Source organism: Pangasianodon hypophthalmus, chromosome 23 (genome assembly GCF_027358585.1).
Source record: "Pangasianodon hypophthalmus isolate fPanHyp1 chromosome 23, fPanHyp1.pri, whole genome shotgun sequence".
In the NCBI taxonomy this organism is placed as follows: Eukaryota; Metazoa; Chordata; class Actinopteri; order Siluriformes; family Pangasiidae; genus Pangasianodon; species Pangasianodon hypophthalmus.
The window spans coordinates 12,956,778-12,982,282 of NC_069732.1; the positions used below are offsets into that span (position 1 = coordinate 12,956,778).

General features: G+C 37.4%; 1 protein-coding gene across 12 annotated transcripts in view; it reads left to right on the forward strand.

Annotated features, from left to right (window-relative positions):
• si:ch211-199g17.2 (uncharacterized) overlaps positions 1-24,910 on the forward strand; it is a 50,252-nt gene extending 25,342 nt beyond the window's left edge. For 3 of the 12 annotated variants that reach the window (XM_034298442.2, XM_034298443.2, XM_053228408.1), the window contains 37 exons: positions 6,304-6,437; positions 6,536-6,643; positions 7,909-7,966; positions 8,127-8,210; positions 8,333-8,440; positions 9,736-9,813; positions 9,912-10,045; positions 10,144-10,266; positions 10,375-10,429; positions 10,720-10,785; positions 10,906-10,962; positions 11,902-11,961; positions 12,083-12,166; positions 12,297-12,415; positions 12,518-12,628; positions 12,705-12,762; positions 12,855-12,956; positions 13,930-14,031; positions 14,179-14,706; positions 15,467-15,535; positions 15,960-16,049; positions 16,273-16,341; positions 16,431-16,564; positions 17,113-17,226; positions 17,766-17,823; positions 18,136-18,225; positions 18,371-18,499; positions 18,598-18,837; positions 19,128-19,193; positions 19,976-20,035; positions 20,196-20,264; positions 20,347-20,480; positions 21,631-21,759; positions 21,938-21,995; positions 22,081-22,161; positions 22,368-22,436; positions 22,516-24,910. In XM_034298442.2, coding sequence (XP_034154333.2) covers positions 6,304-6,437; positions 6,536-6,643; positions 7,909-7,966; positions 8,127-8,210; positions 8,333-8,440; positions 9,736-9,813; positions 9,912-10,045; positions 10,144-10,266; positions 10,375-10,429; positions 10,720-10,785; positions 10,906-10,962; positions 11,902-11,961; positions 12,083-12,166; positions 12,297-12,415; positions 12,518-12,628; positions 12,705-12,762; positions 12,855-12,956; positions 13,930-14,031; positions 14,179-14,706; positions 15,467-15,535; positions 15,960-16,049; positions 16,273-16,341; positions 16,431-16,564; positions 17,113-17,226; positions 17,766-17,823; positions 18,136-18,225; positions 18,371-18,499; positions 18,598-18,837; positions 19,128-19,193; positions 19,976-20,035; positions 20,196-20,264; positions 20,347-20,480; positions 21,631-21,759; positions 21,938-21,995; positions 22,081-22,161; positions 22,368-22,436; positions 22,516-23,729 — 5,042 coding nt within the window. In that variant the 3' untranslated portion in view covers positions 23,730-24,910. Of the gene's footprint in view, positions 1-6,303; positions 6,438-6,535; positions 6,644-7,908; positions 7,967-8,126; positions 8,211-8,332; positions 8,441-9,735; positions 9,814-9,911; positions 10,046-10,143; positions 10,267-10,374; positions 10,430-10,719; positions 10,786-10,905; positions 10,963-11,901; positions 11,962-12,082; positions 12,167-12,296; positions 12,416-12,517; positions 12,629-12,704; positions 12,763-12,854; positions 12,957-13,929; positions 14,032-14,178; positions 14,707-15,466; positions 15,536-15,959; positions 16,050-16,272; positions 16,342-16,430; positions 16,565-17,112; positions 17,227-17,765; positions 17,824-18,135; positions 18,226-18,370; positions 18,500-18,597; positions 18,838-19,127; positions 19,194-19,975; positions 20,036-20,195; positions 20,265-20,346; positions 21,762-21,937; positions 21,996-22,080; positions 22,162-22,367; positions 22,437-22,515 lie in introns of those variants that run through there. The other 9 variants (XM_053228412.1, XM_053228411.1, XM_053228414.1 and 6 more) reach the window with 9 other exon arrangements.
• Positions 24,911-25,505: the final 595 nt, after the last annotated feature.

Here is a 25,505-nt window from a genome sequence, read left to right on the forward strand (position 1 = left end):
GAAAAGTTGAGAGTCAAGTACTTTCTGATTGTATTGTACATATACATGCTGAATAGCAAGATTACTGGGCTAAAATTTAGGGCTATTTCTCAACATTGTGTAGCAAAAGTTATCATTTTTGAGGCAAAAATGCTTTGTAGGCACTGTGCATGTGCATGTCACCAATTACTTAAATACAAATAAACTTCAATTCAGTACCCACATATGGCATGTACATTGGTACTCCTTAAAATGTAATGTGCATAATCCTGTTTGATGGTTTGGAAATGCCTATGAGATCCCCTAATTTTTGCTGAAATGTGCTTGTAGCCAAAAATTCTATTTTGGACATGCACAAAGCAACGTGTCTTGATCAGAGTTTGTATGCGTTTAAATCCAATATAATGTGTACTATTATGCTGTTTACATGACCACATGTTACCTGGTAACAACTGACAAAATTAGATCTAATTGCACTCATGGAAATGCACTAATTTTCTTATTGTTTATTTAATTAGGAGTATGGATTTTTTGTAATACTTGCATAACAAATATTGGTTGTACTGATGCTTGGTGTTTTATCTCCTTGGTGAGACCAGAAGTGTGCTATGTGATTGTGCAAGCTTATTCTGAATTGGAATCAACATTTATGTTATATTTGACAAAGCTACCAACCACTGTGGAATTTACTCAAACATTAATTTTAAAAATTAATCTTTCGCAAGATGACCATGGAATGCCCAGCACTAGCTGAAAGAATTTGGTTGAATGATTCTTTAACTGACCACATGTTCCTTCCATTTTGCCACCCATTTGATGAGCTTCATAAATTCTACCTAACAGTGTGATGGGTTGGTGATGATTTTCTCTACAGGCTTCTTAGTTCTGGAGGTGTCTGGATCCAGCAGGGTGGGCAGCTTTACACTGATGGTCTTTTCTCCAGACCTGATGATGCACTGCAGTTTGTGAATGTCATGTTGGTTGGCTGAGCTGCACCAGACTGTGATAGAGGTCGTGATTGACGGATTTTGTGATGGCTGTGCAGAAGTGCACCATCTGTAGTGTCCTCTGCAAACTAGAGGATTTTGACAGAGGGGTCCATGAAGGTGCAGTCATTAGTGTACAGTGAGAAGAACAGAGGGGAAAGCACACAAGCTTGTGGGGCACCCGTACTGATTCAGATGCCATTTATCCACAAAACAGAAGAGCTAAAAACCTGTTAGGGGCTGGTTAGTACAGTAAGAAATGAAAACTTTTTAAATAAATATGTGCTAATTCAAGTAATTAGTGAAGTAGCAGGTCTTTAGCAGGTCTAAAGAAAGCCAGTGACTGAGTTGTTTGGACAGCAAGGAAAGTTTCAATCCACCACGCGAGGATGGGACAGATAAGTGTCTTGATGCATATCTTCCTTGAGGGGTGGTGGGTCGAGACAGGCCATGTTAAATGTTTAAAAAGAGCATGGTGCAGAGCTGAGTGTGATTAAGTGCTTTCAAGTCGGTAGGGGCTGGTCAGTGTTTGGCTTTGTAGGCAAGCATCAGTGTTTTAAATCTGATGTGGTTAGCTACAGAAAGCCAGTGGGGGAACACTGAAATTGAATGACGTAGAAGAACTTGGGGTGATTGAAAATAAGTCTTGCAGCTGATTTCTGGTTCACTTGCAAAGGTTGGATGGTACACAGGCACAGACCTGCCAGGAGTGAGTCTTATCTCAAGATGACAAGGGACTGAACAAGCACCTGTGGGTAGAAAAGGCCAGAGGCAGAGTCAAAGACTACTTTGACTACTTTAAGAAAATAACGTGTCCTTCTATGGAATGAAAGGCCACTCTAGTGAAATGTGTACACACAACTAACTTCAGTAAGCAGCATACAATACAAATTTTAATACATTTCATACACTCACTGAGCACTTTATTAGGAACACTATACTAATACTGGGTAGGGCCTTTAGCTCTCAGAACACCCTCAATTCTTCATGGCATGGATTCCACAAGATGTTTGAAACATTCCTTTGAGATTCTGGTCCATGCTGACATGATTGAATGATGCAATTCCTGAAGTTTTTTTCAGGTGCACTTTCATGCTGCAAATCTCTCATTCTACCACATCCCAAAAGCTTTCCATTGGATTCAGGGCTGGTGACTGGGAAGGCCACTGAAGAACATTGAACTCATTGTCATGTTCATGAAACCCATTTGAGATGACTTTTGCTTAGTGACATGGTGCATTATCATGCTTGAGGTAGCCGTAATAAGATGGGTAAATTGTGGCCATAAAAGGATGCACATGGTCAGCAACAGCACTCAAATAGGCTGTGGCATTCAAGCAATGATTGGTATTAACAGGCCCAAAGTGTGTCAAGAAATCATTCCCCACACCATTACACCACCTCCACCAGTCTGGACAAGGCAGATTGGGTCCATGGATTCATGCTGTTGGAGCCAAATTCTGAACCTACCATCTGTGTGCAATAGCAGAAATCGAGATTTATCAGACCAGGCTACATTTTCTCAGTCCTATACTGTCCAGTTTTGGTGAGTCTGTGCCCACTGCAGCCTCAGCTTTCTGTTCTTGGCTGACAGAAGTGGAACTCGACGTGGTCTTCTGCTGTGGTAGCCGATCCACCTCAAGGTTCGATGTGTTGTGCATTCTGAGATGCATTGTCTCAGCTCTGACAGAAAGGATACAGTAACCAGTCTGGCCATTCTCCATTGACCTTTTCAACAAAGCATTTCTGTCCAGAGAACTGCCGCTCACTGGAGGTTTTTTCTTTATTTCAGCATTGAGTTAAACGCTAGAGACTGTTTTGCGTGAACATCCCAGGAGATCAGCAGTTATAGAAAAACTCAAACAAGTTGTCTGGCGTCAACAATAATGCCACGGCCAAAAACACAGGTCTTGTTTTTTTCCCCCATTCTGATGGTTGATGTGAATGTTACCTGAAGCTGCTGGCCCATATCTGCATGATTTTATGCATTGCACTGCTGCCAAATGATTGGCTGATTAGATAATTGCATGAATGAGTGGGTGTACAGGTGTTCCTAATAAAGTGCTCTGTTAGTGTATATTGGTTGTACCTTGAATTCAAACACATATAAATAAATAAATACATTATCTACATGCCACTGAATGTTTGTGATCAGTTTTACCTTAAAAAATTGCTTAAGTATTTTTAAAAATAAATTTCAAAAAGTTGTATCTGCTTTGACCTTATTGTAGGTCACGTTATTATGGATCAGTATCTTAATCACAGAATTATCAGAGAGAACCTTAAAAAATGCCCTTCAGAGTTAGCACCCTTCATGAAAATGAGCAAAAAAATATGTGTAAAAAGAATAAGCATTACAATAAGTGATCTTTTGAACTTGAGAATATTGTGTAGTTTTATTTAAACATTTTTTCCAACACATAGTATTTAAGTTGTACCGTGTGGGGTTTTTTGTTTTTTTTTTTTTTTTTTTTTTTGGTACAGAACTGGTTTAAAATTGTTTAAATTTTTGACTCCTGCCCTGGAGAGAATAACAGCACTGAGTTGTTTTCTGTAGTGTCTAACAAGGTTGGAGAAACTTGTAGAGGGATTTTAGTCCACTCCTTCATGCACAACATTTTAAGCGCCTTTCTATTCTAATGTTTGTACATGTAGTTTTCCCTCTTTGATTCAGACCACAGTGTTTCAGAAGGATTCAAATCTGGAGACAGAGATGGTTATTTCAAAACATTGTTTTGTGTTTCTTTAACCATTTCTGTGTAGATTTGGAATGTTGGGCTCATCTTGTTGAAAACTCTGTCTATGGCTATGTCTGAACCTCTTGGCAAATGCAGTCGTGGTTTGGGCTGAAATATTGTCATACCATCTATTCATTATGCCCTCTATTTTCAGAGACTTTAACCACTGGCCACAAAACGGCCCCAAAACATCAGTGATCTACCTGCAAATTTTATAGTATGTGTCAGGTGCTTTTCCTTGTATTTAGTTTCCTTTTGGTACCAAACTGATGGTGTGCATGACCACAAAGTTTGATTTTGGTCTCATCTGACCACGACATACAGTGTCAGTTGTAGTTCTAAAGATGCCTGGGGAAGTTGCTGCTTCTTTGTCAGATGATGTCAGGATGGACGCTTTCAAACAACTTAAAGATGTGTTTACCAGTTGACTTTGAAACATGAAAACCACAAGAAAGAACTGAGCTGTGCAATTCAACAGTGATCTTTTGTCATGAATAACAATTTATTTGCATTTAGTACCTAGGGGTGTTAATATTTTGGGGTAAATTGTTTGGAAAGAAAATACTATTATTGAAAAGTTTATACAGTCTTTTTTTTTTATTGCTCATTTTTATGAGGGGCACAATGATCCTGGAGAGCAAAGTTTTTCTTTGTAAACTCAACACACCCACTACTTGCATGTGTGGAGGTGTGTTTTATAATAAGGTAATCGATAATGTTATGGAAACTAATGTTAACCATATTAATATATAAATATGTGCCTCTGTATGATGAGTATTAAGTGACACTATGAGATTGGCAAAACACAATAGGTCTCATTTAGTAATGTTGTGTGTGAGTAAAAAAACTCAGTGGGCCTCATTTACCAATCCTTTTGTAATGTGTGTAAATGTTTGTATAAGCCAAACCAACTAAAAATTTCTGCCAGATTTACACAAGTTTAGGAAGCGCTGCTTTTCTTCGTACTCATGTGTAGGTTGAGGAATGTGAAACACCCATAAATTCCAAGGCATGTGCATGGCACAACTGATTCGCATTTGGTGACACCTACAAAACTCCATAAAAGGCTAAGGTCACATGGCTGAAATGACAAGGCGAAGTACAAGAGGTACAAGTGGAAGATATTCTGACTCATCTATGGCAATAACAGTGGCAATAAAAAAATAACAGCACCTGAAAGGCCAAAATCTGGAGCCAAATTATAGAAAAGGTGAATTAAGTGAGGTGCAAAAAAAATGGTTTGACATGAAAACAAAGATATATACTGTATATATAAAAGGGGGCAGCACCCCCTTTTACACAGTACATAAACTTGGTGCATATATCATACAAACCTGTACGTATATGTAGTACATATATTGTTCTCATCAACCCAAACAACTTTCGCACTGACAATCCTTAGCTCCACCCAACAGTAAGTTGGCCATTTTGAATCTTGTAAAAAGTGCATGCGGTGAACTTTTTAAATACTCCTAGGGGATTCATGTGATTTTCAACAAACTTGGTCAACATAATGCCAAGACATTGAGGATGCTAAGTTTGCAAAGATATTTTTGATATCTCGAACGGTTTCACCATGGCGAGGCAATAAATTTATGGCGAAAAAAAAGTTAAACAGGAAGTGTCTCGTATCTTCGAGTGACTGAGTGATTTAGATGAAACTTGGGCTGTATGTTTGGTACTGGGGGCTGATCAAATGGATGTAGCTGTTGTGATCATTTTGGATGTAATGTGGATTATTTGAAAAGCCATTGTGTGTGTTTTTTTTTTTTTTTTTTTTTTTTTTAAATCTACCATATAGCTATAATTACACTTAATCTTTGTGTAAATGTTACATTGTAAATAAAATCAAATCACAAACTAGGAGAAAGGCACATAAACAGAGCTATATTGCACCCCCTTAAATGCATGTGCCCACTACACATTACTTCACTACAATTAATTAATGACTAAAGATAACATTTATCTCTTATCTTCATGCATTATCTCACCAAATATTAGCCGCATGTTTGGACATGGAAGCTGTTGTAAAGCCGTAGACCTGGGTTTAACCTAACATCAGCACAAAACAAGTTACTCTACAACGCTCACTTCACTATGCATTGTTTTCATACACCCACTGGGTGGCGATGGCGCCATAGTGCTTGGGCCTATCCTCTCTGCTTGCTGCTATATTTTACACGTATACTTGAAATCTGTCAATGCTAATTCATATTGTGAATTCAAATTTTATAAAAATTGACAGTTTACCACATCTGCACATAATGTGTTTTTGATGGATCATTTTATTGTTAAATAGCAAATGTAGGTGCACAACACAGGTTCTCGCTTATTTGTAAAGCATCTGTAAGTGAGTTATATCTTTATGGAAGGGGCCAGAATGTAATTATCATTGCAACAATAAATTTTGATTTTTCCAGTAAAATATGTAAAGAAAAAACTATATATACAGACTATATACTATATATAGACAAGCCCCCAGTTGTGAGATCTGCTTTAAACTTTAATTAAATTTAAATTATTTTTTAAGATTAGGGTTCATTTTGAGTACTTTGTACTTATGTGTTTTTTTTTTTTTGTTTTGTTTTTGTTTTGTTAAGGTTTAAAATCTGTGATTGAATGTTGCACCGTTGGTCAACAACCATTCTACGTGTGTGTCACATGTGCAGAAAGATGTGAGGAGAGCTCCATAATAAAGCATCTTTTAAGCCACAAACACAGACTCCAGTATCTGGCGAGTGTAACACCACCATACCTCACTAAACACATTGCTCGTTAACTTGTATATTAACGCATGTATTTCATGCTCATCCGTTTGCTGGCTTGTTTTAGGAATCTATAGGCTATGATCCCAAACCAGGCAAAAAAAAGGTGACAACCAAATGGTTGCGAGCCCAAGCAGATATAGTAGAAAAGATGCAAGGATGTGGAGAGGCAGAGGTATTGCTTGTCTCTTACTTTTTTCATTTTTTTTTCATTTTTTTTTTTTTTTTTTTTTTTACTTTGGTCTTTATCACTTAGGGCATTTTTACACTTGGTCTGAATATTTGAGTCTGCATGCAGGACCAATTCTGGGCTCATCTGGGGGAGGGGCTCAGGTTTGCATTCACATAGAAGAATTCCTTCCGAACCATGGATCAACTGCATATGTCACTTTTGTGCACGCAGCTTTGTAAAATGGTAGGCACTACATTAGTCCATTTGTAGTGTCCTATGAAAGTCTGGTGTTTTTTATATATACACTATATAGCCAAAAGTTTGGACACCTAATCATCACACCCATATATGCTTTTTTTTTTTTTTTTTTTTTTTTTAACATCCCATTTCAGATTTAGTCCCCTTTTGCTGTTATAATAACCTCCACTCTTCTGGGAAGGCTAGATTTCGTAGTGTGGCTGTGGGGATTTGTGCTCATTCAAGAGCATTAATGAGGTAAGGCAATGATGTTGGGTGAGGAGGTCTGGGGTGCAGTCGGTGTTCCAGTTCATCCCAAAGGTGTTCAGTGGGGTTGAGGTCAGTGCTCTGTGCAGGACACTGAGGTTCTTCCACACCAACCTTGGCAACCTTGCTTTGTGCACAGGGGCATTGTCATGCTGGAACATGTTTGGGCCCTTTAGTTTGAGTGAAGGGAAATCTTAATGCTACAGTATACAAAGACAGCCTATACAATTGTGTGCTTCCAACTTTTTGGTAAAGGTTTAGGGAAGGCCCACATATGGGTGTGATGGTCAGGTGTCCACAAACTTTTGGCCATATAGTGTATATATAAAATCAATAACTATAGTAACCCTTTCCCTGGCATCCTGAAACATGAAACAGGAAGTAATGTGACAAATTGAAACAATCACATTACTCGGCATGTGGCACCATTTAATAACCCGATGCAGACCGCACCACATTTTGGTGGAAGCAGACCCCAAACCACCAATTCTGGAGGATTAGGGATTGGTTCTCTGGGCCACTCTTGATCTCGAAAAGAGCGTTCACACTTCACCAATCAAATGGCCAAAAACATTTGTGAAAGTTTGAAAACGACCTAAAATTAAGCTTATTGTGGAATTACAATGGCTAGACTATCACACAGGTTTCTATACATTTATTGTTAATAAAGTTAGTTAAGTGGGCAGTGTTATATTTAGGGGCAATTAGAATAGGCAGCTAGACTTGGTACATTCCTGGTATTGACAATTTATATGTCTCTACAGACACTAAAGTTGGATGCTAAAGATTACCATGAAATCTCCAGTGCACATATTCTAACTGGTGAGCTAAAATACAGTTTGTAAAACAATTCTCATAAAATTTTTTTCACAAGCATACATTTATTCTTATTACATTTGTTTCTGTGAGAAACATAATACACTAAAGGTTATGGAGTTGTAACAGTTTCCTTTTTCTGTACTCATGACTGTGGTGTTTGAAGCTTTGGGAAAGTTAAGGGACTCTCTCCTCAAGCTGACATCTGAGATCAGTGCTCAAAACCCAAAGGCAACTTGTCCTCACAAGGGTTAGTGAAGAGAGCCATGGACCTGAAAGTGTATATATAAAATGAATGTGAAATAAATTGCATATTTACATAGACATTATTGATGAAAAGTCTAACTGTTGTTTATGGTGTGTTATTTTTAGCATTCAAAAGGGTAAGAGAAACTGAAGAAAAGGACTGCCCACATCCTCACCTAAAAGAAACCGTGAAGTCCACAAAGCCTGACACAGAGCGTGAAACTCCTGAACAAAGTTTGTAAAGTGTTAAAGACAAGACACTTGAGTTGCCAGTTTATTAGAAACTCCTATTTGGTAATGTGTTGTGCCACCTTTGGCCTCCCAAATAGCGTGAATTTAAACTGAGATCCTGGACGTGTTAAGCAGGAATATTGTGCTATAATTAAATTATTGCAATTATTTTTTTAAAAAAATTTTTTGGAAAGTCCCACCCACCAGCCAGCTCTCCCTATCATACAGCAGATACCAACCGGGCAGATTGAAGGCTTACACATGTCCTCCGAGACACTAGAAGTCAGCCAACTACATCTTTTCAAACTGCTGCTTGCATATAGGAAAGTGCTATATGCCCTCTTCTGCATATGAGAATATCTGTGTGCCATTATCTCCCTCTCTGTCACTAAGCAAATATGTATTAACACAGAAGTAGTGTGAGATTGTTCACATACTCACCTGTTTACTTTTCAGAAAGAAAAAAAAAAAACCATGCCAGTCAGATTTCAAAGTCAAACTGTGAAACGTTTATCACTTTCATGCATAGTGAACAGACTGCCAAGCTCTTATAACTTTCTGCCATTGTCGTAATGGTCATCCGCTGCATTTCAAATCAAGAACTCTGACCTTACATTCAAAAGTATCTGGAAGATTCAAAAGAAAGACCTTTCAGTAGGTATTACGACTATGTGAGAGGTTTTTAAAATTCAAGCACTAATAATAATAGGAAATCCAGTTAGTGTTATTGGTCAATAACTGTTAAATATGCGATTTGAGACACAACACTGGTTTGTTAGTCAGATGCAGACACAGTGTCACATGGTGCTATACTGCCCACACTATTTAGATTGGTACTGCGCCACATGGTTGCGTAGTGTAAATTTCTGAAAACATGCAAAAGAGAGACTCTGAACCACAGAATACATGAGGCAGTCATATTGTGGGGACACAGGTTTTTAAAAAAAAAAAAAGAAAAAAGAATAATCCAGCCTTTACACTAGTCAGGCTATTAAACATTCTGCTTCAAAATAACACTATCATAAAATCAGAATCTACGTTTAGTAGTTTGTTGTTTTGATTGATATTGTTGCTTTTTACCCTATTCTCAGTTCATGAAAAACCCTTGAACCCTGCTCTGCCTAATTATTATTACTACTACACGTGCCAGTTATATTACGTAGGACTTGCTGATGTTTGTTTGAAGGTGGAGGGATGTACATAATAAACTGGCAACTCTGTGTATGTAATTTTAAAAAACTTGCATAATTACTTGTTACATTTATTTGCTGTTAAATAAAACTGCATGATTGTGCCAGATCCTGATGATCCTGCTCGGACTTCACCGTATTTATGGTCATACCTCACAAGCCCCACTCGAACAGAGCCAGTAATCGGTCAGTGCTTCCTCATTCACTGCTTTCTGATTAGGATCAGGATTAGGAGTATTCTTGTCTAACTTTTGTAATTATGTGTTCAATTTTTTCATTTTTAGGTTTGAGTATGATCACAGAATATCGTAATTCCAATGGTCAGAACTCCTTTCTGTGCTCCTGCTGCAAAAAAATCCTTGCTACTCGCAGTTACATGGGCCACCTGATTAGCCCCCGCCACCGTTTCAATTACATTGTGCGTAATTACACAAAGATAAATGTTAGAGTGACTGAGTCTCCCTGTCCTAAAGTTCGTCCTACAGTTGATGATCCCTTTATGTGCTGTTTCAACAGAAAAGTAAGTACCCAGAGTTTGTTGCACTCTGGAAAGGTGAGATCAACTTGACCACCAAAATTGCAGAACTCCAAAAGAAAGCACAGATTGTACAGGACAGTGAGGGCTGGGGATGCATCAAGGTTGTCATCTTATTATCATCATTCCATTAGTAACACTTTTTTATATATATAAAGTTAAAAATATATAAGTAATGTTTTAGTATTTGAGACATGACCTTACTTTTTTAGGTGGTAGAAAAAGAAAATAAGCAGCCTCAAAAAAAGACGCAGCAGCCACCAGAAGGTAAGAGTAGAATAAATTGATAATTGATCACCCATTGATCAAATAAATTAGATTTTTTTTAAGACACTGTAATTTAGAAAAATCAAGTTAGAGAAGAGATGGTACAGCAAAAGAAATTTTTTATTGCTTGTTTAAGTGATTGGCGAAGGGGTTATATTAGTGCGTGTGTTTTGTATGTAGGAGTCTAGGTATTTGCTTCTGTTGAGATTTCTGTCAAAATATCCAGCCATGATGAAACAGTTTTATGTTTGACTATTTTAAAATTGTTTTCTGGTATTTATTTGTTCCAGGTACTGAAGCTGAGACTGCAGGCGCGGTCCAGAAACAGGAGCCATCTCAAACCAGTGGTGACACTGGTGAGGGGAAAAATGCTGAGAGTTGAAATTCAGTTTGTTTTAGCATTATGAATAAAACTATAGACCAAGCAGTAAAGACTGTCACGTTGTTCTTAAATAATTTGTGCCTGTCTTCCACAGAGCCACAGGACCTTAAGAGCAGTGAGCCAAAACCTACAAAACAGCAGAACATGATTGGTCAGTACCATCTAAGATTTTATGAGTTTATGATGACTACCCTATGGTACTTTTTTATTTCACGTTTATAATGTAGGACTATTGTAACATTTGAATATTTTATTGTATGTATTGTAACGTGCTGTATGTGTTCCATACATTTAATGAGCACTTTATTAGGAACACCTGCACCCCTATTCATTCATGCAGTTATCTAATCAGCCAATTGTGTGACCGTAGTACAATGCATAAAATCATGCAGATATGGGCCAGCAGCCCTGGGTAATGTTCACATCAACCATCAGAATGGGGAAAAGTGCGATCATGGCGTGATTGTTGGTGCCAGACTGTATTCATAGTTCCCAACATAAAGTGTTTTAACAAGGTGTTGGGCCACCCTGAACCACCACAACAGCTTCACACAGGTTCAATTGCTCAATTGGTGTTTTTATGATGGTGGTAGAGAGCATTGGAACATCTCCCATAAGTGTTGAGTTGGGTTGTGATGTGGTGTGAAATTTCACTCATCAAACCATTCAGCTCTTGTGCCCTGAGAATGGTGACATTGTCATCCTGGAAGAGACCACTTCCATCAGGATAGAAATATTTCATCATAAGGAAAAGCTGATAATTCAGAATAACTTTCTGTTGATTTGCAGTGACCCAAACCATGCACAAGAGTCAGTTTTTCCTTTAATTTGTCACCAGTCAGTGTGTGTAATATATAGTAGAATGCTACATAGTCATTTGGACCAAGATGCTGAGCTAATGCCAAGAAAATGTTCATCTAGGATGTTAGCTTGCTAACTGAAGGGCTTAACAAGCCAAATAATGTCATGTCTAATTACATTTGCAGTTATAGCTAAGAATGCTTACTAATTAGATAGTTGGCCAGACAGCCTTCTGTTTCTGCTTTCTTTGTTTGGCTGTTTTAGTGTTGTTTGTGGTGTAATGTTCCAGATGCTGAGAACCCAAGCAAGGCCCAGAAACTGGAGCCGTCACAAACTGGAGGTGACTCTGGTGAGGAAAATGTGCCGAGACATATTGAAATTTAAGTGGTTTAGCATCACTGATATAAGTATAAAGCAAGTAGTAAATACTGTCATAGTGTTCTTGAATAATTTGTGCATGTTTTCCACAGAGCCACAAGACCATAACAGCTGTGAGCCAAAACCTACAAAACAGCAGAACAAGAAAAAAATTAACAAACGCAAAGCTGTGATTGGTCAGTACTATCTAAGATATTAACAAGCAGAAAGGAGACCAGTGTCATGTCATGCTGGCTACTTTCAATACATCAGACCAAAAGAATGATACTAACTTTTTGTACTTACCCACATGAAACTGTCTTGTAGGATTGAATTTTGTTACTTGTGTGCATCATGGCAAAAAGAAGCTGTTCTTTTGTGAGCTCTGCTCTGTCCGAGGTCCTCTAGAACATATGTCTAGTGTCACCCACAGGGAAGCCTATGTGGTAGGTCATCAAAGAGCAATCTCTCTGCATTATTTTTCATTACTGCTGTGTCTGTAGCAAATTATGGATGACTGAATGTGTAACTGATGTGTATATGTACAGAAACATAAATATCCTGGTTGGAATGCAAGTGGCACAAGCATGGAGAAGAAGCTGCATAAGATAGCTTCGTGTTTAGCAGCAGTGGAGAGAAGCACTGGGATGGGAATGAAGGTAGGAAAATGGTTTATAAAGAGCTTAATTTGTGCTTTTCTGGCATGTGCTTTTAACATTTGGGTTCCCCCTCCAGAAACTGAATGTCACTGCTAAAGTCTTCACAGCCTTATGTACCACTCCTTTCAATGAAGGTAGATTGTATTTGTTGTCATTCATTAGGCCAGTCTTGTTTTTGCTGTATTTGTATATGAAAGCATTTGACTGACTATAATTGACTTGACAGCTGTGAGTCAGCTAAAATTGCTGCAGACAAAGCCAGAAGCTGGAGTGGACCTGAAAACTCCTTCCCAACCTGAACCAAGCACCTCCTTAGACCAGGAACATGGTAAGAATTTTGCTGGTATTGAAAACTTCATTTATCCTCAAAATGATTGACCGATTCCCTTTGTTGCATTCTGTAGGTGATGCTTTACTTAAAAAAAAAAAATAAAAATCACCTTTCATTAATAAATTATACAAATGTTTCAGATTAAGAGCCGCAGGGACCTTAAGCCTTTAGAGAAGACCCTAGAGGCTTTTTGAACTAAAAAAATGCAATTATCATGGTTGTTTTTTTCTGAGTACTGTAGTAATAGTGCCATTAAGTATTGGTTGGCATTGAAAGGGCTAACATCTTTGTGTCTTTGTGGCTGAATACCAACTCAATTGGATTTTTTATTTTTTTTTTTAAATAAATATGTATCCTGGTTTCCTCTTTTTCTGTTAGGGTGGTTGCATTTTAAAGCTCTGTAAAGTAAATCTCTGTAAATTCTGGGGTGGTATATTATGTAGTAATCATAAAGCATCAAGCACACTATCTCAAACCCACAACAGAGGATAAACAACAGAATCAGATGAACAGAGGGATCGACTTTAGTGACACCCCCAAAGTGACCCAACAGCTCATGAATTGAAGCATTTTACTTGCTGCAGTGTACCATTAGATCTGAAATTCACCAGTGCTTTCATTATGTTAAATATAAGGTGTACATAGCATACTATGCACAAGATGCATGAACTGCAACTGACTCATGTGTCTGTTCAAAAGGAAAAAGAGAATTACCATCTCTTCCACCCAGAGCAATACCCATTATGCTCTCTTACACTGTTTACCAAATACCCCTTTATTAAACACATTCTCTTGTCCACAAAATGGGATAGTTCATTCAACTTGTTCATAAAGTATTCCACTACCACTGGGATGTTATCATTTAACTTTGTTTGCAGTTGTTAGTGTGAAGAAGTACTCCTATTAAAGCTTTGCCAATGCTGATGGTCTGATGTAGTGTAAGTAAGGATTGTATTCTGTTGTCTTTCAGATACACGCAACAATTCTGTGGAACACATGCCATGTTCTGCTGCAACTACTAACTCTTTGCAGCAGGAGAAATCCCCCCTGCTGGAGAATCATTCAGTTCCAGGTAAGATCATTCCAGCACCACACATTGTGGACACTGAAAAGAGATTTTTTTTTTTTTTTATTGGAAGGAGTTAACAGTATCTTATTAGTATCTTATAATATACTTATAGTATATTATTATACTCTATTTTTGCATTTTTTTTCCTAGATGAAATTCCTGATCCTCTAAATAAAGCCTACTCTTGCCACACCCCTCCTCTGAGTTCATGCTGTCCTTTCTCAGTTCCTGTCTCAGTCGTTCCTAATTCATCCCCCTGTTCTACAACTGTCTCTTTTCCTTTCTCATCCTCTACAGAGCTCCATGCTCCTTCTGGCCATTCCAGGCACATTTCTCCTCCACCACAACTCCTTTGCAGCACCATCTCTTCCACCCTTTCTTCACCATCTCTCATCCATATCCCACCTCTCTCCTCTCAACCTGATAGTCCCGCTCAGTGTGTGTTTGTACCCCATTCCCCGTATGAACCCATATCACCTCCATCTGCATCAAACTGCCAGGATGTAACCGATGTTGCTCCACCATATTCTTATCCTGCACTTCCTGTGTATGAACCCATATCACCTCCACCTGCATCAGACAGCATGGACTTAACCGATGTTGCTCCTCCATATTCATCTGCCCTTCCAACTCCTGGCAAACTGCCTCATCACATGGAATGTGAAGAACCTGCAGATGGTAGGACACACATACTCTCTCACTCTCTCTCCCTCTCTCTCTCTCTCTCTCTCTCTCTCTCTCTCTCTGCCTTCACTTAATTCGTCTCCATCTATGCTGTCCTCTTCTCCTCACCCCCGTGTGCAGGATTTTGTTTCTGGGGTGAATTAGCAGACACGAATGTCTCAACTAGAAGTTCTTTATTTTTTTAATATAGCTCATTGTGTTTGTGCCTTTTAGAAAAGAAAAAAAGTTGTTGGCCAATGTTTTTCAGCTGTGAGATTAGATGTTCTTTCTTGTAACATGTAAAAGCTATTATTTGAGTTTGGATAGTGTCTTTATTTGTCTTGATATGTGAAACCACAAGGTTTATAGCAGGAGTCTTGTGTGACAGCCGTATTTAATTTTTTTTCCCCAAATATGTGCGTGTTCCTGATTTTTAAAAAAGTTTTTGTCCTGCTTGCACACTAATTAATCCACCTTGTAAAACCCATTCTGCCATCACCCAGCCAATGTGTGTAGTTCAGCAGGCAGCGGGATTCAGAAGTCATGCTCGCTATAGTTACAGCGTAATATCTCAAATCCTATGACATAATTCTGAATCATAGGACAGAATTCTGCTTATATTGTGCTAATATATCCCTGCTGACAATTTTTATAATTACCATTTAAAGTATGTTTGGTGAGATAGACAGACATGCTTTCTCTCACAGACAATAAATATTCCTAGTGGGGAAAATGCCAGAATTGACCTCTAATCCATCATTTATCATTGTTCTAGTTGCAGGTTCTGCTCTTCATGAGACAACTTCATATGCTGAGTCCAAAGGATCTAGTGGAACAGAACTCGGTCAGTCTACATTACCCTGCTCTGCTATGTGCAGTCACTTCAGTAAGGTTGATTGTATACATCTATTCAGGTTGAATATTCTTAGGTTAAGATTGAGACTGATCCATTCTGCTTGTGTAGGTTAATAAATTAAACACAAGTCCTACTAAAATGATTAGGATACTGAGCTGATTATGTTATTGATGTTTTGTTTCCTTAGTAACAGTCACATCCCTTCCCAGTTCATCCCCCTTCTGTACATCTATATCTGCTCTTCATGCTCCATCTTCTGCAAACTTTATTTCTTCCCTTCTCCAAACTCCAAATGCTTTCAGTAATTCTAACAAGAATATATTAGCAATGCTGGTAATGTAACTGATGTTTAATGTACACGATTAAGTATTTATTTGCCGATTAAAAATGAGTGTTCTATCTGTTTGCACAGCGTGTAGCAAGTCCATCCTGAGAGAAGAAAGCAAACTTCTACAAGACACAGTACCTTCAAAAACATACTGTTTTCCAAACCTTCCCACAGGTTTGTCACTTTTTTTCAGATCCTTAGAATTTTTAATATGGCTGTTAAGACATATCAAATAGCCTGCAAATTTATGTTTACAAACCAATCCAAAAAGGCACTGTACCCGAAGGGAATAGGGAATGTTCAAATAGTGAAATTATTAGAAGGATGAAAAGTGGTTCAGCTTTATTTCCCTTATTTTGCTATTTGAATGTCATATACTGACTTTGCTTAATCACAGTGCTGGAACAGAGTTACGCCTCCATGTTTCTCAATGTGAGGGGACTTTCTAACACAGATCCAATTATAGGTATGTGTGCATGAACTTTTTCATTAGTGTGCCATTCTGTCTGTGGCAAAAATGTGTTTGTGTGAAACATAGTTTATTTGTGTTTGCAGGTCTGTCTAATATATTGGAGTGCCGAAGTATTTCACAGCCAACTTTTTTCCTGTGTCTCAACTGTGCTGAGAAAGTTAGCAGAGAGAACTTTTGTGACCATATGACCAGTGAACAGCACCAATGCTTGTCCATTGTGAGTGCAAGAGTGTTTAGGCTGTAATCAGTCACCTACTGCATTAATATTTATGCAGGGAAAGTAATGCTTATCCAGAATGCAGTAATGTATGCACAGGATGAAGACCGTTTTATAATGATTTTAGTATTTTCATTTGTCAAATTAATAAAATAATGCCAACCTTTCTGTTAATTTGATGCACCTCCTAATTTTTGGTCCAGATCATAAATTCGGTCTTCAAGATAAATAATGTCTCTAATTAAGATGTCCTCCATGCAAAAAAAAAAAAAAAAAAAAAAAAAAAAAAAAATTAATAGGATGATACTATTAATTAATTAATTAATTGATTGATTGATTGATTGATTAATTGATAGTAGGGCAAGTCTCTGAATAGTGCTTAAGTCAGTTACGTCGGACGTCTGAATACCAGTGTGCACAATTTTGAGTATTAAATCCTCACTGAGCTTAACTCAGCTCGGAATATGGCCCATTGTACTCAATTAGAATGTGCTCGAAGCGTCAAGTTAGTTTTGCATTAAATAGGTTTGCATATGCTGTTCTTTTAGAGAGCTCAGTATCATGAGATATTTCGGCACTGGCAGTGGCAGACCATTCAGCAGAAGACCATTCGTGACTTGGCTGACAAACTGGCATTTGCAGAGAAGGGGTTAGATGCTAAGGTAAGCCATCTAGGGTTAATAGCATCTTAATCTTCATCAGAGTGCTTCTTTGAAGAAATCAAAAGGATATTTTGCCTGTTTTGTTTGTTTCCCCCCTAAGCAAATCACATAACTGCACTCGCATGACCCAAACGTAACGGATGAACAGGACTGTGGTGCTAGTGTTCAGACAACATTGTGGATCTTAAAAGAGCTGCAACAATGAATATATTGGGGGAGGATCTTTTGAATAATAAATTAATTAATTAATTAACTATTAATCTTTTTGAAACACGAGCCTCATGTTAAATTGTAGACTTTTCACCCCATTTCAAATCTTAGGAGACACAGAGACACACATACTGTATATACTGCTCTGATTCCTCTGTGAAATAAGGCCTGTTGGAACACATTGTATTCCTTTAACTGTACAGTTACATTCCTTTAACTTTTTCTGCACTAGACTATAATATTTACTTGTGCTGGGACCCTTTCTGGGGTATCCAGGTAATAAATAACTAGGATATTCTATACTTCAACAGTGTGTTTTTATTGTACAGGTCATCAAGTTGAACCACAACCAGTATGAGTCTCTGTGTTCTACAGACTTCCATGATGGTTAGTGTGTGCATGTCTGTGTTTGTATATACACTAGCTGGCCAAAAGTATGTGGACACCTGACCATCATAGTCATAAGTGGGTCTTCCCCAACAAATTGTTGTCACAAATCTGGATTGGGATGTTCAACAAGCACATATGGGTGTGATTGGTCAGATATCCACATACTTTTAGCAATATAGTGTTTAGCTGAAAAAAAAAGTTTAATAACAAAATCTGAATAACTCTTAGAGGGTTAGATGCATAGCAAATAAAATGTATATCATCATGTCATATATGTTTGTCAGCTGGTTCTGTATTTGCAAATTTTAGCAATTGAAATACTACAGAGGATGTTTGGCCCATGTTTGGATGAGAGCTCACAGCCATCACACCTTGCAGGCCAGAATCACAGAAGCAATGGTAGCTATACAACCACATTGTGCAACTCTTTATAGCCCCTTTATGTAAAGAAAATGACAAAGTACTGGGATTACTTGTGTTTGAATCAGCTATCATAGTCACATTTCACATGCTCATGTCCTTCATGTCTTTATCTGTACTTCAGAAATCTCTGTGGTGAGGTCACCACCAGAGTCTGTGGAAGCTGACAAAGAAAGAGATCATCAGTCACAACAAAGCTGTGACAAAACAACACAAATTCAGGAACTTCACAGTAGTCAAGTACCACTTAAAGGTGAAGCCATAAAAAACAAAACAAACTGCCATCTGTGATTTGGTTGTTGATTATCGATATTTGAACTGATTCAACTCTTCATGATGACTTCTTTCCAGAATTTGATAGTGCACAGGGACACCTTGGTAGAAACACTACACCATGCACCACCACACAGAATCAGCTGCAGCAGAGTCAAAGCTCTCCAAAGACCTTGCCAGAGAGTGAGGCTCAAACACCACAGGATCATTATCAGTCTATGGTACAAATAGATCTGACAGCTGAGTCTGACAGCAGAAAATCTTCACTCCACTCTCAAAAGCCAGTCACTAAAGGACCAAAGGAAAACCCTGCTATAGGTGTGTAGTCCAGTATAGCTTTCCTTAAAGCCATCCATAATTGCCCATCATGTATAAAAATGTGATTCTTTGTTTTATTGCTAATGAAGGCTATCTCTAAAAAGGTCTATTGACAAGTATGGATCAAGTATAAATGTATTTTTTTATAAATGTATTTTTCAATCCTCAATACTGTTGACTGGAAATTTGCAAATGAATACGGATAACCTACCCTGCTAATCACAATTTCAGTTGGCTAAAAACATTTACACCATTAGTTCTGTCTATCAGAGCTTGTATTTATATTTCAGATTGTCCAACTTTAACTGCCTTAGAAACACCTACAGTCAAACAGGAGAAAACTGGTCATGATGAGGGTAATGTAACTTTTGCAGATTTTTATTTTTTAATTTTTGTATTGAGCCACTTTTTGGAAGTTTTTTCCCCAACCTAATCTTTATCTACCGTATACATGCATACCACAGACAAGAGTTTTGATGCATTTCCATGTAAATGCTAAATCTGTTTATTTTCTGTCAATATTCTATTATAATGGAGGATGAGGCTAGTCATTTAGAGGTAAATAACATACAGAACAGTTGTTGGGGTGGTCAGTAAAACTTTATTTGAAACATGTTTTTGTAAAAAGTATTTTTTGTTTTCTTCAGTCAGAAGTATTTGTACATTCATCTCTAAATCTATATACAGTAACTTGTCCTTTCAGAGATGAGACTACTTTTTAAGAAAGAAGTATTTGTGGTTATGCATTGCCTACATAGTCACTGTAGCTCAGGGTAAACAAAACTTTTGGGAACATTTAAGTTACTGCAGTTACATTTTGCTATGTTACTCCTGTGTTAGATAATTAGGACTACATAAGAACAGTTTTTGTTAAGACAATTTCTTGTTCTTGTAATAATTATAGTTTTGAATTCACATTATTTTGTCACACATTTAAAATTTTATAGCGTTCATCAACTGCACTTAGATTTACGTTAAGTTAATTTTGCTGTTCTTTTATTAGTACATGTGGAAAACGTGCCACATTTTTTTCCATGGTAATCACCTATACACTTCAGATTTGGTGGATAGAGATTGGATTTTTTTAAAAAAAATGCTGGAGTATTTCTTTAAAGTAATTTGTACTTTATTTTCTTAGTTTACTGTGGGCTATATATCACTCCCACTTTAGAAGCAAAAAGTTTTAAAGAACCTACAGGTGAGAAAGTGCAGATAAAACTTAATCCTCTTTCAAACATATTAAGGTCTATCATTTTCATTGTAATGTATCCATGTCGTAATTGATTTTATTTATATACCAGCATGTGGTTGGTTTTTAATAAAGAAATACATTTATGGTAACTTTACTGCCTATACAGGGAATTCCCTCAAGCACACTGACTTGAAGAATATGAACAAAAACAGAACAGAGGTAGATGCTGTGGTTGGTGAGTATTTGGTTTTACACTGTCTGTATAAATCTATACCATTCCTTCTTATAATTCTCTGATGTGTGTTTGTTTGCCACAGGTCTGAGCGCAGTGATTGAGTGCAGAAGTGAGGGTCAGGCTCCACTGTACTTATGTGTGTCCTGCTCCAGCAAACTCAACCATGACCTCATCAGCTACCACTTGGTAAAGTCTGGCCACAGATATAGTTACCTGGTGAGTCCCATTGGGTTTGAGACAATGAGTTTGTGTTTATTATTCAGCTAAATAAGGCACACTGTGATCATAACCCCTGGATGAAGCAGAGCGCACTGGTTATCTTTCCAGTTTCATGTGATGTCAAACTGTTTAATCGCTGTTGTTTTGTGGACGAAATAGGGGACTAAGTGCATAAGTGTTACTGAGTATGTACTTCAGTAAAAAAGATTTAATTTTCATTTATACTAATAATCAACTGCCTTAATACAATTCATTGCACACAATATATCTTCGGCAAGCAGCAGTGCAGTGGATCCTCCCTGTCATGGTGCCGCATAGCCATGTTGTCTAACTAACTACATTATGGGGAAGTCAATCTCTGTAGTAAAGATCTTTTACCCACTTGGACATGAAGAGCTCGTAGGAATCTTGTGACACTAAAAATATATCAAGAAAGCACAAATTTGGTAAGTTACCTGCCAGTTCATGTGGACTCAGCAGTTTTTACATAAGGATCATTGTATATTTTATCAGCTTTGTCAACAACTGTTTATTCTTTTCTGAAGTAAGATGAATAATTTTAGCCATTTTTCAACTTTTACCTTTAAGTTATATGGTGACCACAACTGAAATACTAAACAGAGTAGCAGCTTTGCAGCTGCATGTCCCTGACTGTGAACCCAAGCTGATATCAGTGAGACTACACAGCATTCTTCAGATAAGAACATTTATACAGTTGAAAAAGTGAGAGCTTAACAGATCCCAGTTTATCAACAGTGTAAATTCGTAATTTTAAGTTAGTTTTAGTTGTAGCAGTTTATGAGGCTGTTCTTAAACAGTTTTACTTTTAACCCATAATTTTATTAATATATAATTACAGTGTTTTATAATAAGAATAAAACTGTCCTGTATTCCACTGTAAAATCTAAAAGTGGAGTAGAGGTGAACCAGAGCATTTGGAGGTGCTGTGGTAGTGGTGCGTTTCCTTGATGCTTTTTATACTTGACACTGGACCACAGACATTGAATTTTTTTTTTCCCAGCTAATCAAGTGTAGTGTGTGTTTGAAGAGACAAAATGGAAAATGCAAATCATATAGTATCACGGATTAATCCACAGATTTGCATTTTGTCTCTCCATGTTTTCCATGTTCTCCGTGTTTTCATCAGAAAAGACGTTACCCCTCTTTGTTTGAGGACTGGTCCGATTCTGATAGTAGACCTGAGAGGTCCATGAGGCTCATGAGGCTTGCTCACAAAGTGGAGATGACCAATGAGGATGAGCCTGGTCAGCTACAGGTAAATGAAACACTACTCATAGGAGATACCTAGCGGACCACTTACCTCCTCACTAGGCTTTAGAGGTGGACCACATAGTGGTCTTATTATTATTATTATTATTATTATTATTATTATTATTATTTTTAATATTATTAGTGGTATCCATGTGAATCTTGTTTTATCCTGTCTATTGTAGGTGATGAAACTGAGCTGTGATGACTTAAAGGAAATAAAAACCATGTCATATAATAAAGGTAGTTATTGACATTTCATGTGCATGATGCTTGTTTTGTGTTCCATTTATAACCATATTTCCTTCCACTTTCTCTGTTCTCTTAGCCATCATACATTTGCAGAAAATCAGAAAAGAGCAGAACCTCTGTGCTCTCAAAACTTGCATTTCTCCCAAGATCACAAAAAGTGAGCATTCTTTAATCAGTGCATTGGCTTTATATAAAGACACTTTATTTTGTCATGTACAGAGTCTATTTTCTTTTCCTACTTATGGCCGAGTTGTGTGATGATATGGCATGGCCAGAGGTTTGAAAATATGTAGTATGCTTTGTGTGTATCAAAAGGCCTGAATAAAAATATCCAAAATATGTCATGATTTATCTTTTTATTAGATCTGATAAAACAGGAGAGGATGGAAACAGACATGACAACTCAATATTCACCACAGCTACCTGGGATGAGTAAGTTTGAGAAACTTCAAATTGAACTAGTCATTTAAGCATATTGTTAAAAACTATTTGCTTTTCTCTTCTTTTCTAGTTTCACAGGGACCAAGTAGAGCTTTTAAGCGCAGGGCTGTTGATCAAGATTTACCTCATCGGCTCTTTCCAGGGAAAGAACAATGCTCTGATGTCCCATCCAGTCATATGAAACATTCCCCTGCCATAGGGAATAACCAAGAACCATCAGATCCCCCAGTAAAGCGAAGCAAGATCTCTGGCAATGATTCAGACAGAGTTACACAACTCCAGAAGGAGTCTTCTATTTTGACCACAGCCAATCCAAATAGATCATCATATTGTATACTAGCCACAGTTCCAGAGACATCTAGAAGTTCTCCCAGATGTTTAGACCCCAGTTCTCAGACTTATAAGAGAACTATTTCCATGGACGAGACTGTGCTTAAAAACAGTGAAAAGGAAGACTCTTCATCAGCCATTACTGTACCTCAGCAAAAGGACTCCTGTCCCAACACTACTACCATTAGTGCTCTCTCTTCCATGAAGGGCCAGGAAATTGCTCGACTGTCTGAAAAAAGATCTTTCGTGAAAAAGAGCTTAAGTGAGAATGCCTGGAATTATGAAAACCGACAGTTTAGCCCTGAAACACCCAGTATGGCTAACACAAAACCAGTAGCTGACAGTTCTGCTGAGACTGTGGCTATGAAGCAGCAATGCATCGCGTATTCAGTGCACAATTACAGTGAAGCGCTCAATCCTCACTATAACTGGAAAATTCCTGATAAAGGTCTGGACCCCAATCTGACTCAAAATGCTAATGCAAATTTGTACCTTTCAGTGGTCTCCAGATATGGCACAACAGCCTCTGTCACCGGTCAACTGACACCTGAATATACAATGTCTCATCAATATCCCATGCATCCTGATTACCCTTCAGTTATTGCTGTATCTAATACAGTGGCACCTGATTATTTAGTGCCAGTAGATGAAAGGGCCATGAATTATGAAGCAGCTGCCCCAGGTATTTCTACAAATGGTACATACGTCACGAGTACAAACTCCACTCACACATCGCATACAGTTTATCAGTCTCAACAGGTTTATCAGCCAATCCAGTCATTCCTGGACCCAGACACCCATCACGCCTGCTATACTTGCTCTTCTTACAGTCAGGCACTTCGCACTAACCAAACGGCAGCAGACAGTGAAAATGGCGCTTCCACACCTGCATCTGAACATGTTTACCCACTGGCTAGCTGGCCACAAGTCCCTTTCTTGCATCCCAAACATTAATTTTATATATTGGAAATGGCTTAATTAATAATTAACCTTATATCTACTACTTTCTCTGTTTGCCTTGAGCTAGAGTACATTTTCAAAAATATGTATTGAAACAAATTGTGTATGTCTTAAGTTTGTCACAGGTTATGAATTATGTGTTAGAAAATCTGCTATTCCAAGTATAATGGAATATTGTGGTTGAGAGTTTATTGATTACAATAACTCTTTGCTATATGACTAATGCATAAATTTTTGTTTGAGAGTTGAGGAGAGATTAAGGAAATGTGTGGAATTCAGTGGCTGGAATGGTGGTATCAGTTTTAGGGAACTCTGTTTTAGAATGTATCCTTGAATTATTGACAGCCTACATATCTGGTTATTTGTTAGTGGTTGTTAATTAGTTTTTCTGTCACTCTTTTACAGAAGAAGAACTGAAGAAGAAACTGCCAAAATACTTCAGATTCTGTTGAAAACAAACGTGCATACCCAAAACAATAAGCATTAATCTTTTATTTTAAAAATGGCCTGCTTTTTTTCCACTTCTAAGTAATTTACATGGGGTCTTGTATTTCTGTTCTATACATTAGTCTGAATAACTGTTTCATGGCCAGCTGATACAATTCCATGAATATTAATGATACATGTGTGATGTTCTGTAAAATTTACTGTAATGGTCTTTTATTGGCCAGATGGGCCTTTGTCTTGTTTTATTAGAGACAAGACTGCTTTGATTTTTTTTTTTTTTTTTTTAAATAGTTTTATCTAGACAGTTGTGAGTGTATATTATTTTGAAAGGCAATACATATTTGGAGATTTGAATGCTTTTGTGAAACATGAGATTTATTTTTTCTGTTTTATTTCTGCAGATATATTTTGCTAAATAAAATCTCAGAAATGTTTGTATTATTTGGTTCATTTCAAGGCTGCATGTGCTATGTGAAGATTACATATAATTGTAGATATGTAACTTTATGGAACATATAACCTAATCATTCCAGGATTTCTGACTGAAACATGGTTGTGTTTTGCTGTTTGTTTTGTTAGCTATGGGGTTAGAAGGATGCCAAACAGCATTTTGTTTTACAAATTTATAAACTCTTAAAATAAACCCAGATATATTGTAAACCTTTTAGCACATTTTGATTAGCTTTTTAATGCAGAACTCCATATAATAAAACATGAACTTAATGGTACTTTACCCACAATGGGCCTCATTATCAAGCTGGATATAAGTGTATTTCATTCACAGGACTGTTTACACAAGAAATGTAGTTTTCAGGCAAATCCAATTAGTTAGGAACAACTTGTATATCCTATGCGAGCTCCTGCGTTTGTGTAAATGTAAGTATAAGGAGATAATCACTAATATGGTAGCTGACATGCCGCAGTGGCTGAGCTGCTTTACTGGAGTGTTTAGTGCCTGCTGCGCTTAGGACATCCTTTAGCATTTAGCTGTCATTCTGTTGATTTCACTCTGAGCTTTGTCTTTTATAGAGATTTATGGACATCAGTAAAATCAACTGTGCCTTGAACACATTGGTGACCTACATTATAGGTGATTGGTATTTATCAATATACAAATGTGAGTAAATCTGCCTGGAAATTTTTGTTCATTTTACATGCAACTTTACTAAATAAAACTTTACTGATAAAAGGGCATGTTGTTGCCACTTAGAACATGCTAATGAGAGACATTCTGCTGAAAGAAGCATGTTTCCCATAGCATCTAATATTTTGCAGAAGTGAAAGTGCAAGCAAGTAAAATTGTTACGGCATCTCCGTCCCCTA